The following is a 14,020-nucleotide window of genomic DNA, read 5'->3' as shown; positions in this document are numbered from 1 at the left end:
TCCTGCTTTGAAAAGCAGTTTTTGAACTCATTAACCTTAATTTTACAATAAAGTGCCACAAACTCTGGATTATACATTGACATTTATTGAAATCATCTTGCCCAATTTACCATCACATTGCTACTATTGAGGTAGTGTGTTGAACACATGTTTTTGATTTTGACTAATTTGTGTCTAAAATGATTAGTTAAAACAAAGGGACTGAGTGCCAGTTTTTCTACATATAGAATAGCACTTAGTATATTAGTCTTGACCAGTTATCTCCAGAAATAAACCACCAAAACCCCTAACACCAAACAACAAAGTGGCCCAGAGGTCCTTAGCTTACAGCTGTGGATTCTTTCCTTTTTAATTTTAGCCCATTAAAATGGTGTGGATCCGGTCACCTTCCTCCTCTTGTCTTTTCTCAGCGTGTCAGAGTTTGCCTGTCACATTTCTGGCTGCAGTGCAGTCTTCAGCACTTTGGAGGAGTATGAGCACCACTACAACTCCCTTCACAGACATGTGTGCTGCTCTTGCCATCGCTCCCTGCCAAGTGCCCGGCTCTTAGACATTCACATTCAGGAGTGGCATGACTCGCTTTTCACTATCCTTGCCCAGAGGCAAGATTTGGTGAGCTAAAGTCTAAAGTTGTATAATTTCCCACAACTCTTCATTGTCTTAATCTTAAGTTGCAAATAAAGTGATTTATCCTTAACATTAATTGAAGATTCATTTTTTATTTTTTATTTTAATTTTTCCTGATGCTTCCTTCACATTTTTCAGTACCAGTGTTTGGTGGAGGGCTGTGGACAGAAGTTCAGGACTAGTAAACACAGGAAAGACCACCTCATAAGTATTCACAAGTATCCTCCAGACTTCAGGTTTGACAAAACCAAAAAGGATAAAGGGTAAGACTGCATATTTTGTCCGTTAGATGGCAGCAAAACCTCAGTAGACGTATTTCTCTGCAAGGTTTCAGTCTAGAAGAGTCCATGTTTGTTATAGTAAACACGATTTATGCCTCTGAATTGAAATTCTTGAGTAAAAATTTTTAATATTTTTATTTGGCTATTTTATATTCTCCTGTTAACAAAATAGTTATAGACTGAGATTCTCATGGCTGCTTTATTGAAACCAAACTCTAACTTTTGGTGAACTTTCTTTCAAAAGCTCAGCTACAGTGTGATTTGCTTAAAATGCATATTTTGTACCATTTTTCAGTTCCAACAAACAGTAAAATGGCTTAAGTGAGTGTTAAATAATTATATTTTTATGTAATACCCGTTTATGTGTATTTGTAATATGTCTTTGTTAATAGAGCCCGACAGATGAAGAGACAGCAGCAGAAAGATACAGCCATGGAGTTAGTGGACGATGTATGTGAGTCTGAGGGTGTGAGTGAGGTTATGTGTGATGTGCCGTCCAATGAACTTGAGCAAGGAGAATCCATGGAGACGCACGTGTCCGAGGAAGAAGCTGCTCGCATGGCAAAGTCAGCCTCTACTGAGGAGCACCCAGATCTTTCTGAGGTAGCTTACGGTATGGGGAGTACAAGCATGGAGCCACTAAAACCGCGATACTCCTACAGGTTAGTCTTTTTAAAAACGTTCTGGATATTCTCAGGCAGTTTTAGCCCTGTACTTAGAGAGACTAAGCCAGCCATTTTCAAGATGTTTCAAGGTTAACTCTGGATATTAAAGATTTTAGTGTTCTTAAGGTAAAACTTGTGCAATTATGTAGTTTAGCAAATTGTTGGAAGTTTTTTTTCTTCTAGCATTTAAATAGCAATATTATATAATTAAAAATGAATGCGAGTTGATATCTTCACATTGTTCACTACATATTATTAATTTTCTTACTTAAACAATCTGACATACAAAACAACAGCCGTGTTCTTGTCTCTCAGGGTTCCCACAAGCGTGTGCTTCGGTCACGGCTCTGTCCGAGGCTTCAGAGGGCGGCGGGGAAGGAGGAAATGAAACACTAGAACTCTGTTGTCTACCCTTTTTAAGATAAAAAAAAAAGTATACACTTGTCTTATGTATATATTTACTGTCGTATGTATCCTTTTCTTCAAATAAAAAGTTTTTTACAAAATATCACTTGACATATGGAAACAAAGTTTTCGTCAGATTTTATGCCCTCAGAGGTGTGTGTGTGTGTGTGTGTGTGTGTGTGTGTGTGTGTGTGTGTGTGTGTGTGGTGTGTGTGTGTGTGTGTGTGTGTGTGTGTGTGTGTGTGTGTGTGTGTGTGCAGGTGATCAGCAGTGCCGCTCATGGCAATGTTTAAGTGGCAAGTGATATGGAAAATTTTGGAAGAGAAAATCAAGACGGATGTCAATTTACACAATAGATTTTAATAATTGTACAAAACATGTTTTTACCCATCAGATACAGAATACACTGTTCATCAATGACTGATGTGAGTATCAGTCATGTTTAGCATTTTGAGTGTTTTCAAAAATAGTTGACTTATTTATATTTAGTAATGCAACTGGACTATTAAGAGCTCTTTGAACATCTGTGCAAAAAATGTTGCTCATTTGAGGTAATGTAAACATTTTTTAAATATATTTATATAGCTGGTTTCTTTTTTTTAAACTGGGAAAATTATTCAGCCGTTACAAAACGAAAATTGTGTGGTTTAGATATTTTAATAGTAAATTCACCTCAAAAGGTCCCATGGTTTATATTAACATGAAAAAGGTCACTGGTATTGCCAAAGGGTAAAGCCATATGTAAAGATAATACAACTTTTATGGACATTTGATTTCATTACAAAGGTGATACAAGGGCACTAGTCTCTTTTTGTCATTGACTATGATCTATTGCAGATAGCCAACTAGTTACAATATATTATTATGATATACTTTTGGACTAAGTGTGTGTTTTTTGTTGGTGAATTCCTCTTAATAGCCTCTGATTAATTTTACATAGGCCTAAAATACAAAAGAATCACTTTTTTGGTTACTTTTTTCTTTCACCTTATAAAAGCATATATATATATATATATATGCTTCTATAAGGTGAAAGGAAAAAGTGTGTGTAAATATGTGTGTGTGTATATATATATATATATATATATATATATATATATATATATATATATATATATATATATATAGCTTATAAACGTTTTATGGGCCGAAATAAATGTGGAATAAACGTTTATGCTTCTTAGTGTTTTCTATACCCCCGAATTTAAACCTGTCCGTCTAAAGTGATAAATATGTAAAGGCCTTTGGAATGGAAATAAAACATCCACATACATGGAAATCACTTCAATAAGTCGTCACTTATTGTTGCTTTAAAACCAAAGCTATAGGTCTTTAAATAATCAAGTATCTCTTGCTAGATTAAATTCACTTTGACTAAAATATTTATTGGAATGGAAAAGCTCACAATAGGCTAGCAATTAGTCCGGAATATGAGCTCTGCAAAATAAAAGGATTTTACTGAATATACTGCAGAAATTACCAAGTTAACGAATCGTTACTGTAAAGTAAACCCTAAATTCTGATTCTTAGAAGAAAAAAAAGCCAATCAGGTGAAGTATTTCACTTGGTTTTGTCCCATGTGTTCCTTAAATAAAGCAGTTATAATAAAAGAGATTGTTCTACTAGCATAGCTATTGTGTGAAAAATAGGTTTCATGTTATCAAAAAATATTTCACATAAGAATTAATATAAGATATCAGACATGTTGACTCAAGATGGACCTTTTTTCAGTGTTGGTTATTTGCTGTGTAGGCGAAGGCATTTTTTAAAAGGGAAGCTTTCCCGGCGATACAGTTCAAAGGCGGTGAGGGTTAAGACAAGTAGTACATCCCATATGGTCCACTGAATAATCCTGGGACGGTGAAGGCAGGCCTCGGTCCGTTCAGGGACCCGTATAGGGACGGTGAGCCCATGGGTGCGCTCAGGGGGAAGGGAAAGGCGAAGGCCGGCAGCAGCGGCTTCGCGGCCAGCTTGAACTTCTCCAGCTCGGCCTCCTGCAGTCTTTTGGCCTTGGCCCTGCGGTTCTGAAACCAGATCTTGACCTGGGTCTCTGTGAGGCTGAGAGAGTTGGAGAACTCTGCTCTCTCTGCGATGGAGAGGTACTGTTTCTGACGGAACTTCCTCTCCAGAGAAAGCAGCTGAGAGGTTGTAAAGGGAGTTCTGGGTTTTCTGTTATTCTTATGTTTCCGTAGATTACACGAGGTCGGGCTGGGATGTCCTAGAAGTATATTTAAAGAGTCACATTATTATATAAAATATAAAATGTTTCATCGATTTTACTTCACTGCATTGACAGTTTGCATTATACATCAGACATGATACAAGTAAATAAGCCACATCATGGAAATATCTGACAGAATTTGTATGCATAAGCTGTTATTTAAGGAAGTCACTCGAGTTTAAAAATCAAAGTTTAGAAATTCATCCCCATCATCTCTAGATTTAAGGCTGAGATCATTAAGGGACGATGGCTTTTTACATCAAGTTTCCTCATCACTGTAGACTGTAAAATACCTAGGCTATGAACTTTTTTGTATTTACTGCGGTATTTCGTGCAATGTTCTTCAATTAATGCAAACGGATGTCCATGTGTTTAACTTGGAGATGGTCACAGACTGTTGGAAAGTTTAAAAGTAGCGTATCACATAAAGAGAGAGCGAGAGAAAGAAATAAAGAGAATCCTACACTCACTTGGAGGGGATGCGTAAGGAGCCTGAAACCAAGGGTTTGTCTCCTTGTCGTTGAGGTCCACAGCCTCTGGATTGGACCGATAAAGTCCCCTCGGTGACGCACACTCGGTCTCCTCTGATCGGCCGCAACCTGCAGACTCGGGGGAGCGGAGGCGCCTGTCCGGTATCCTGTCTGATATGAGGGATTCCACACTGAAAGGAAGATCTAAACTTTTGGTTTTGCACCTTCTGGTAGATGACAGGTCCAGCTCGTCAGTTCCAATGCCACCGGCGGTTCGGTCCTCTGGTGAGGTCTGCGTCGGAGCATCCAGGGGCGGTGATCCCTGCGCAGGATTCATTACGCACGACTGAGGTGCCATACAACCAATTTTCCTCCCGCTCTCTCCGTTTCTGATTTTCTTTTTTCGTTTTCACTCGAAGAAATCTGTTATTGCCCAGGGTCCTCTAATGTTCAGCTGCTAAATGGTAAACTTACGTGTTTACGCACGGACTTGCCTCTCCTTCAGCGAAGTGCCAGTCGTTCCTTTCTCATCCTTCCGCCTGCCTATCAGTCTGTCGATGCTCCCATGTGACTTGGCTGAAACAGTTTCTGATAGGTCAGGCTTGTAATGACAGCGTAATGGTCCTTTTCATGCGCCTGTGTTGCCTTGACAGATGCAGACCTGCGATCAGCGAGTGTTGCGGAATTCGGAATCCCCAAAGTAAAAAAGTCCTCCTCCTCCTTCCATCCTTGTCCCTCTCTCCCTTCACACAGACTTTTGTATTGTTGGACCGTTGCAGCTGTGGACGTCTGCATCAGCACCATTTACCTCCCAGGTCACTATTATCATGGGTTTAATTTGTGCACAATACATTGCAACATAACATCAGTGACTGCACTAATATATCTAAAATTTCAGTGCACAGGTCCAGGTCTGAATATTACCTGTAATATTTAGGCCAATATACTATTTAAAATTGATAATATAAATCATATATATTTATTTATATGTGTAAATGGTTGACAATGTAACACGCTGTATGTATAATGTAAAATAATCTATGTTAAATATTCTTTAATTAAATTATTTGATAAAGAAGACAGCCTTCTGAGTAATTTTGGATCGTCACATTGGTGCACAATCCACATAGAAATGGTCTTTCTCTCCAGCTCAAACATTCATACACCAGCCGCCACATCAGTAATCTCTAAAATGTTCCCCTATAAAATTGGTATTGGTCTCAACATTTCCCATATAGGTGCTCTGTTTTCAACTCATTGTTTTGGTTTTACGGCCCCAAATTTAATGTTTTGAATCACTGTCACCATTCTCATCAAGCTTTGTTTTCAGCAGCAACTGGCAGCTGCTCTAAAAACACACTTTACACTACATGCCCAGCACCCAAAGGTGAGAGCCAGATTCCATCAGGAGTTAAAAACAGAGCTCAAGTAGAGCAAATATTGGACTTACATTTATCAGGCAGACACAAACATGACTCCAAATGAATGCTAAGGTTTCTTGTCTTCTGAAAGTGTCAATTGGTTGCTAAACTGTTTGCTAACACATTCACCATATTAACTTTATAAAGAGATAATATGTTGATAAATGTGGTGTTGTTCCGCTGCCCCCAAGTGCCCCAAAAAAGTCAATGAAGCAAAGTTTAACAAAAGATGGACCAAAAAACTCCATTTACAAAGGTTTGGACAAGGTAAAACGTCAGTGCTGTTACTTGTTGTAGGACCTTGTCTGAAAACGTGTGCTTGAAAATAATTTACAGTAGTTTATCAATGTGTTTCATTAAACTAGTAAGGCAATCCAGGCTGTGATTCACAGTGCTTTTTATACTCTTAGGAGTTATTATCACTATAAATGTCTATCTTGTGGCCTGCAACAAAGTTATCCACGGCTGTGTACTGCCCATATTTCAATCTATTGTGTTCATTGTCTGTAATCCCTTTGAGACACGGTAAAACCCTAACTAATGTCACCGAGGCCCTTTGAAGAGGCCCATCCAAATTGGCCTTGTTTTGCAGCTCTTCAAATCAAGTGAAATCATTTTTGGGGGAAACCCAATATGTGAGGGTTTTTTCTCTCTTATGGAAACTGTTGTTGGGCCTGCAGCAGCACACTGACTGTCTGTCTGTAGAACAATTGGTTAAATGGAGTTAACTGTTTCTTTCCCCGAGGTACATTTCTGCTTTGATCCTGCTGCGCCTGGCGCCTGTCTGCTCTCTCTCCCGCTCTCCCTCTCTGTGTGACAGTGATAGATCGCTGGGTAACCATACAAGCTTTCAATGACTGTAATTTAGTGCCCAACAACATTACATTCTCCTCTACTTACTGTGAATATTACCCTTTCTCACTTTCCTCCTGTTTGAAAAGGGATGTAGGGCTGTCTGTAATGTTTTTTTGTCTCTTCCATAGCTTTGTAATGAATGAATAAATTACAGTATATTTCTACTTCTCGCTGAGTAGCACACACATGCCAGAAGAGTCAATAATGAGTATTTTTGTTTGAGAAATAAAAATCTATAGTTTTTGTAATACAAAGTATCTCTGTCTTTCAATCTATGTATTGATTTTCAATACATATCAACAACACAATTTATTTTGTTCAAAATGTTATGTCAGTTCATCCTGTAGATGTTACACTCGACTGGATAGGGGATATCTTGACCAAATTGCATGGCAATTGATCCAATTGTAGGCAAGACATTTCACTAAAACCCAAAATGTCGACCTGGTGGTGTCGCTAGAAGAAAAGGTCAGTGGGTCATTTAAGTATTTAGGATTTATCCTCTGTGCAACATGACAATCAATCCAACAGCTGTTCAGATATTTCTTTAAATGTGGTGGAACGACAAAAAGAGTGACATCGCAGTCATGCCATGCCTTTGTGGCTATAAAACAACAGTGAGCAGTGATACAGCAACAGTGCCCTTGCATAGATAACAATCAATCAAGCAATCAATCAATCAATCAACAAACCCAAACTTACACACACCTCTCTGAACCCTGCTGCCTTGCCAAAATGGAGAACTGTTTAAGGTAATTGCCGTTTCCAAAAGAGTTTACTTTTGAACCAAACATGTTGAAGCAGGCTTTATAAATTTAATTTCTTCTTTCATAAGAGATGGCATGGCCTAAGTAAACTTTGGGGAATCTTGTGGGATAAATATTTATGAAACACACAGCTGGGAACTTTGGGATAAAAGTGTATTGTCTTTGAAAGAGTCAAGAGGCCTGCCCAGTGAAGCATAACTTGTACTAGTAGTAAGTCCATTTTCATATCGAAATGTAAATATCATGTCCATTCACAACTTAATGTGCCGCTACCACTGTAATGTGGGAAATAAAACATGTTATCTTGACATTTTAATAGTTTGTCATGTTTTGAAAAGAATCAAAGCTATTTTGTCTCGTCCTCAAAATCTTTGTACAATCTTTGTGATTTCAGTCAGAATTGAGTTCAGATCAACCCAGAACTTCATCTAGTTTTATTATCATTACACCATTATTGAGGATAACCTTTTCTGTGACTAATTAATTTCCTGCCAATATGATGATTGTGTCATGTGGCAAAAAAAGGGCCACAGTGAGAACTTTAATACAAGCAAAGCCAATGCTAATTCTACCTTAACCGCTTTATGAGATACTGTATATGTGGATTTTATGGACAATTTATTTTGTCAAATCAACTTATTAAGCATCAATTGTTGCTTATACATGGCACAATGTTTGCAACACTCACATTGGCATGTTTGAAATGGGTGTTTACATTAATTACTGAAAAAATTAGGCATACTAGGAGAGTGCAGACCACTCGCGAGGCCATGCCCTATCTAGGGGTGTCCACAAATAAGAATTTGCATGGTAAAATCTGATTGGTCACGTCTTGCCTATTGTTGATTGATTGTCGAATCGTGTTTGTTCGTTTTTTTTGCTCATTGAGCCATATGGTCATTTGCTGTAATATAGCAAAAACAGTGTTGGGTGAGATGCATGATGTGACTATCGCTTAGCCGTTGTCACTTCGTGTTCTGGGTCACACCTAGCCTAGTCTAGATTGACGATGTTCCACTTCCAGGATTGTTCAGATACCGCCAGAAATTCCGCCGAATGTTCCTCTTTTTAGGGCGGATGTTCATCACTTTCCGCTTTTTTGGTTGGTATTCTAAACTCCGGTTGATTTATGAGATGTACGGTTAACTGCTCCTCAGATCTCTGCAGGGTAAATCAAGACGGCTAGCTGGACTATCTGTCCAATCTGAGTTTTCTGTTGCACGACTAAAACAACCTTTGAACGTTTACATGTTTCACCAAAACAAGTTCTTGCCCGAGGCTATTTTGCAGAGGCGCTGTTGCTCTGTCCGGTGCTTAGCACTGTCCGAGACAATAAGAAATGCCAATAAACAAGAGCACTTTTTCCTCCCATCCAAAATGCTGTGTGGACTAGCCAGACCCTCCTGCGCATAGCTGTGGAGGAGGGTCTGGCAATGCAAGACGACACCTAGCCCTCTCTCGCAATATTAACCAAAGTGAAAAATAATGTGTGTAATCTGAGCTTGAAGGGAACTGCAACAACGTGTTAGCCTTAATTATTTGTTTAATCTTTCCCACCGTCAGCACATTATGTCATGTGAGCTGTTACTCTCGCTGCACCCACTTAAGGTTGGGTCTCACCTGTCAACTTTGAAAAGGTCACCAATATGATGTGCTCACCGTTATAAGATACCTACATTTTCATTGGCATAATCATTTGTCGTTTTTTTCTGTGCTGTCATAACAAGACAACCAAGTATGAGGTTTGCTCAAAATAAAAACGTCCATGAAGTCTGAAGAAAAACCTGTTTAGTTCCGAACGATCCACAATAAACTACCAATGGGAATACCGGGGCAAACTTTCCTAGAAGGAACACATGGTGTTGCAATTCTTTTTGTAGCAATGTTATAAAGTCAGATCCCAGAATAGAAACTCAAAATACAGGTGTGCTAACTTGAATGTTAACTCTTACACTAACTTAAACTGAGGTTGTCTGCTTAAAGCCTTCCATGTGAGGATGACATCTCAGTAATTTCCTTCTTTCAGAGGACATACTGGGGACTCACATGGCAGATAATGCTTGAAACCTTTGTAATTATGTAATGGGTTGTTGATTGGTTAAGTGCTTTTCATTTATCGTCTATATGTTAGCATGACTTGGTTGCCAGGGAAAAGTGTTGACAGGCAAGCAGTGAGTGGGTTATTATGCCTCTGTATGTTTTGTATGTAGGATATTGGGTTTGGTGACAGGATGGCGGGTTCCACATGGCGTCTGACAGAGACGAATAGTCGGCTGATGGGGACTCGGCAGTGAGTCTTGCACACAGTGCCAGGTGCTAACAGGTGAACACAGAGATATTGTTGCTGTATTGTTGCGGTTTGGTTACGGAGGGGGATAAAGGGAACCAGACACCCTCTCTGGACCTTGAGCGAGCCAGGGGTTAGGGTGAGCTTGGTGACGGCGCTGACAGCAGAAGGGAACTCAGATGGACAATGAGGATAATGTTAGAGTATGACCCACTAACAGAGACTAGGGATGTCAAATTATTATAGGTTCTTTATTGTCTTGCCATGTTAGCAGATGTAGGCGTCGTTAGTATGAGGGTGATGACAGCGGAGGAGCTGGGGACATCACAGGACTTATGGAAGCAAGAGAAACCTGACACACACACACACACACACACACACACACACACACACACACACACACACACACACACACACACACACACACACACACACACACACACACACACACACACACACACACACACAGCCCTAGCAAATGCAGTGTCTGAGTCTTGAAATATTGAGAAGCTAAACTGTAAACTACCGAACAAGTCTCTGAGTGTAAGAAGTGCATTCTACTAGTTCATAGTGGAACACAGAGGTCTGGTAGTAGTCTTGCAGTATTTGTATGTCTATTTTGTGGTCAAATGAATGACTGTGGAGAATGTTACCACAATGTACTGTATCTTCTTCACTTCCATTTTGTTTTATATCCCCCACAGTCTGGAGATTCACAGTGAATTAGATCTCACAAATGTATCTACCACAGCATCAGTTTCCCACTTTGCATCTCAATAATTTGCCAAATGAGGTCAGACCACAGCACACTGGGAGACAGTGCTGAACACAGTTTGTTTAAGACTCACTAGAAGCTGAGAATGGCACAGTGATTTATGTCAAGCTGTTTGTGACAGCTGTTGCTGATTGACTATTTGCAAATTAGGTTAAACTTTTCCAACAAAATTACAATTGACTTCTCCCAAACCACTCAAGTGATGGCAGCTGCACAGCAACATGCTGTGACAATTTAAACTGTGACAAATCACACAGCAGCACCTGTTGGGAGATGACTGGTCCACTGAGACAGTCAATTGAAAAAAAGAAAAAAAAGAAAGTTGACATATGTTTGCTCTTAATTGTACTATGTTATGACTCTTTAAATTAAGAAGAGATTAGACTAATACTTAGAAGTGTAACAGATTGTCATGGCATAACATATTGGAATACAATGTGACACTATGTGTCTTGCAGCTGAAATGGATTACAAAGTCTGAAAAATTATGACTATTCAAATTTACATATTTTAGGCTGCATGTGTATTGAGAATTAATTAATACTATGCAGTTTGCTGTCCCACTTTAATTAATATATTTGGACTAAATCAAAACTTGTATCACTGTACTAAACAGTAAGTTGACTACTCATTATCAAAAAGAAAAACAAAGTGGAGCAGTTTAATATTTTGGATTTTGCGAAATGCACTTATAGCTTTCTTGCTTTCTTCTTTTTCTTCTTCTTGTGTTTCTAGTCCTTGTGCCAAACTAAGCTGAAACCTGCTAGATGTAGCTTCATATTTACAGTGTCTACATATGGGTGTATGGTATTGCTCTTATCTCAAGAAATGCCCAAAATGTCAAACTTCTTCTTTAATGGTCGGCAGCTACAAGTAGTATCTTTAATGTTTTATCCACCAGAGCAAAACGTTGCACCAAAAGCAACATTTAATTTGATATTAAGGAGAACTTGCTGTGTGTTTTAAGTCATATTTAGTACATGATACTTCTACTTGTAATGTATTGTAACGTATGGTTTCAAGGACTTGTTTCTATTCAGAGCAAATAACTTAATTTTGCGAGAGTGAATTGTTTGGACCTATGAAGCAGTATCACACAGTTTCAGATTCATATTTACGATGCATATTTCCTCAAAGCTTGTGATTCACACAATCTGACTTCAAAACGCTGATTCCAAAAAATCTTCTAAGCATGTCAATAAATTATGGTCAAAGATTATACTTATGGCTCTGATAATGTTGACCACAGAAGAGCCGGAACTGGAACACATTAGGGTCACATGGCATTTTTGTGCTGGCTCTAGATTGTGGGAATAGTCCTTTGCATTTGGCTACAGATACTTCAAGCCATCACACGCCTACCTTTTAACTTTAACTTCAACATGTGAATACAAATTCTACATAATATTATTGTTTAATTAAATATATATTTAGGGTTTCTGTGAGAATGCGAGTGTGTGCCTGTGATCTCGGCGCAGTGACAACTTGAACAAATACGCTGAGTTGATTCTTCTAAGATTACAATAGATTCCACGTCCTCTCACGACGCTCTGAAAGAGATGGGAGGGCACAGCAGAGGCCCCTGAATAAACAACCATTAAATTCTCCCTGCGCCTGTATGAGGAGAAACGTCAGACTTGGGGCCTTGCTTTAAACAAACCAAAACACGAAAGCACAAAGAAACAGAAGTAAATGTTGAAAAAAAGAAAATTGTTTGAATAAGGAAGCCCATTTTACCTTAACTACTTAATCTTTTTTATATTGGTTACTTAGAAAAAGAGGCAGATTAGTCGACAGCCGGATAAAGCAAGGAAGATGGGTGTAGGGAGAGAAGAGGGGGATGAAGTGGATGAAGGAGAAGATGAAAGCTTTGTTGTGTTGATGCTTAATGAGCTGGAAAACACAATTGAACTACTCTGACTGTGGAAATTGCTGTAAGGGCATCGTAAATTAGTGCCAGTGTGGGAGCTAGCCTGCTGACAGAAAAGGGGCTTTGTGTGGTAAAGGCTTCTTCACAGGCCTGCAGCCACGAAGATCCTCATTGCAGTGTCATGTCTTGATCTGTCACAAGACTAGGAGTTTGGTGGTTACTCATGGACGGGGGAACGGCGTTTTTGTGCACTCATTTGCCAATGTGATTCTCCTCACTACAATCTTACCAATTTACTTCATTCACCTCCTTCCTCGGGACCTAAGGCTCTTAATATTTTGCATTTCATCCGTTCTCCGTGTCCTGCTACCTATAGACTCTTATTCTATAAACAGGGGGACCAGATAAAGAACAGACAGACAAAGATACAACATAGTGGGTAAGGGAGCGAAGAGGAGATGGGTCTCACCCTTTTCTGATATTTAGTCAACTCCAAAGGGTGACTCTTCATTCTGGCTTTGCAGGCTTGGCACATGCCTTCTGTTACTAAGTGGCTTCATATTGAAAGGCTCTGCAGCCACTATTCTCTCTCCCACTGGGTGCCAGCCTCTCTGCCCTGGCAGCTGCTGGGCTTTAGAATAGACTCATAGTTTCCCCTCTGCAGGTGAGCTGCACAGCCAAAACAGGGCCCCTCAAAGGCCCTTTCAGAGCCTCAATAGGAAACTGACTTGGGGAGAGAAGAACGAGCACACAATGGCCGCCTTCTCTGGACACAGAGAAGATGGAGATGAGCTATTGGGGTGCTGCTTTATTGCTGTTTATAGCCATGTCGAGGAGAGGTGATGAGAGAAGAGAGGAGAGGATGAGTTCCCCCTGTTAAGTTTTTGAAGGCGTGGTTCTTTCTCCTCTGTAATGCTCTTCCACTGCAGAGTGGGGATGTCTTGACATCCTGCATCTCTGATGTAATTGATGTGCCTTTGAAACCTGATGATACAAAACATTTTGTCCGTGTCCTGAGGTGACGGGGGTGACACTCAGCTTGTATCCACACCTCCCCTTTTTTCCAACCCGTCCCCTCCACTCCCATCCCAGACTACTGGAAGTCCCTTTCGCCCTGGCAAAACTCTTCTCATGCAGGCAGGAAAGAATGCAACTCCCTCTGCTCTCCCTCACCTCCTTTTCATACTTTGTTTTTTTACTTTTATTAGCAACAGCTTTTACTGACATATGAAGAGTTGGCAACTGAGAGATAGGGCGAAGGAGGGGATGAGAGATGGAGAGAAGTGATGAAGAAAAGAAAAAAAAAGGGTTATCGTTTCTCTTTGTTGGTAATTGCAGTGTGGCCACATCCTGTCATACTAGAACAAAAAACAGAA

The 14,020-nt window shown here is 39.7% G+C and overlaps 2 protein-coding genes across 3 annotated transcripts in view; one reads left to right on the top strand and one right to left on the bottom strand.

Annotated features, from left to right (window-relative positions):
- znf511 (zinc finger protein 511) overlaps positions 1–2,000 on the top strand; it is a 2,945-nt gene extending 945 nt beyond the window's left edge. For both annotated transcript variants that reach the window (XM_032541485.1, XM_032541486.1), the window contains exons 4-7: positions 411–612; positions 766–890; positions 1,301–1,570; positions 1,889–2,000. In XM_032541485.1, coding sequence (XP_032397376.1) covers positions 411–612; positions 766–890; positions 1,301–1,570; positions 1,889–1,961 — 670 coding nt within the window. In that variant the 3' untranslated portion in view covers positions 1,962–2,000. The remainder of the gene's footprint in view (positions 1–410; positions 613–765; positions 891–1,300; positions 1,571–1,888) is intronic.
- Positions 2,001–2,720: 720 nt separating this feature from the next.
- On the bottom strand, positions 2,721–5,328 carry msx3 (muscle segment homeobox 3). The gene is made up of 2 exons (XM_032541487.1): positions 4,670–5,328; positions 2,721–4,196 (listed from the first exon to the last, which is right to left on the bottom strand). Exons 1-2 carry the CDS (start codon positions 5,025–5,027, stop codon positions 3,790–3,792), a joined length of 765 nt encoding a protein of 254 aa, XP_032397378.1. The 5' UTR covers positions 5,028–5,328; the 3' UTR covers positions 2,721–3,789.
- Positions 5,329–14,020: the final 8,692 nt, after the last annotated feature.

This window comes from Etheostoma spectabile, chromosome 17 (assembly GCF_008692095.1).
Source record: "Etheostoma spectabile isolate EspeVRDwgs_2016 chromosome 17, UIUC_Espe_1.0, whole genome shotgun sequence".
NCBI lineage: Eukaryota > Metazoa > Chordata > Actinopteri > Perciformes > Percidae > Etheostoma > Etheostoma spectabile.
This window is presented reverse-complemented; position numbering and strand designations above follow the sequence as displayed.

What these genes read in the sequence shown, in the direction of transcription:
- msx3 (XM_032541487.1), bottom strand. Translation starts at nt 5,027, where the DNA reads ATGGCACCTCAGTCGTGCGTAATGAATCCTGCGCAGGGATCACCGCCC. An exon ending in TCCTTACGCATCCCCTCCAA is followed by an intron (nt 4,197 to 4,669) that starts GTGAGTGTAGGA and finishes ATATACTTCTAG; the next exon opens with GACATCCCAGCCCGACCTCG.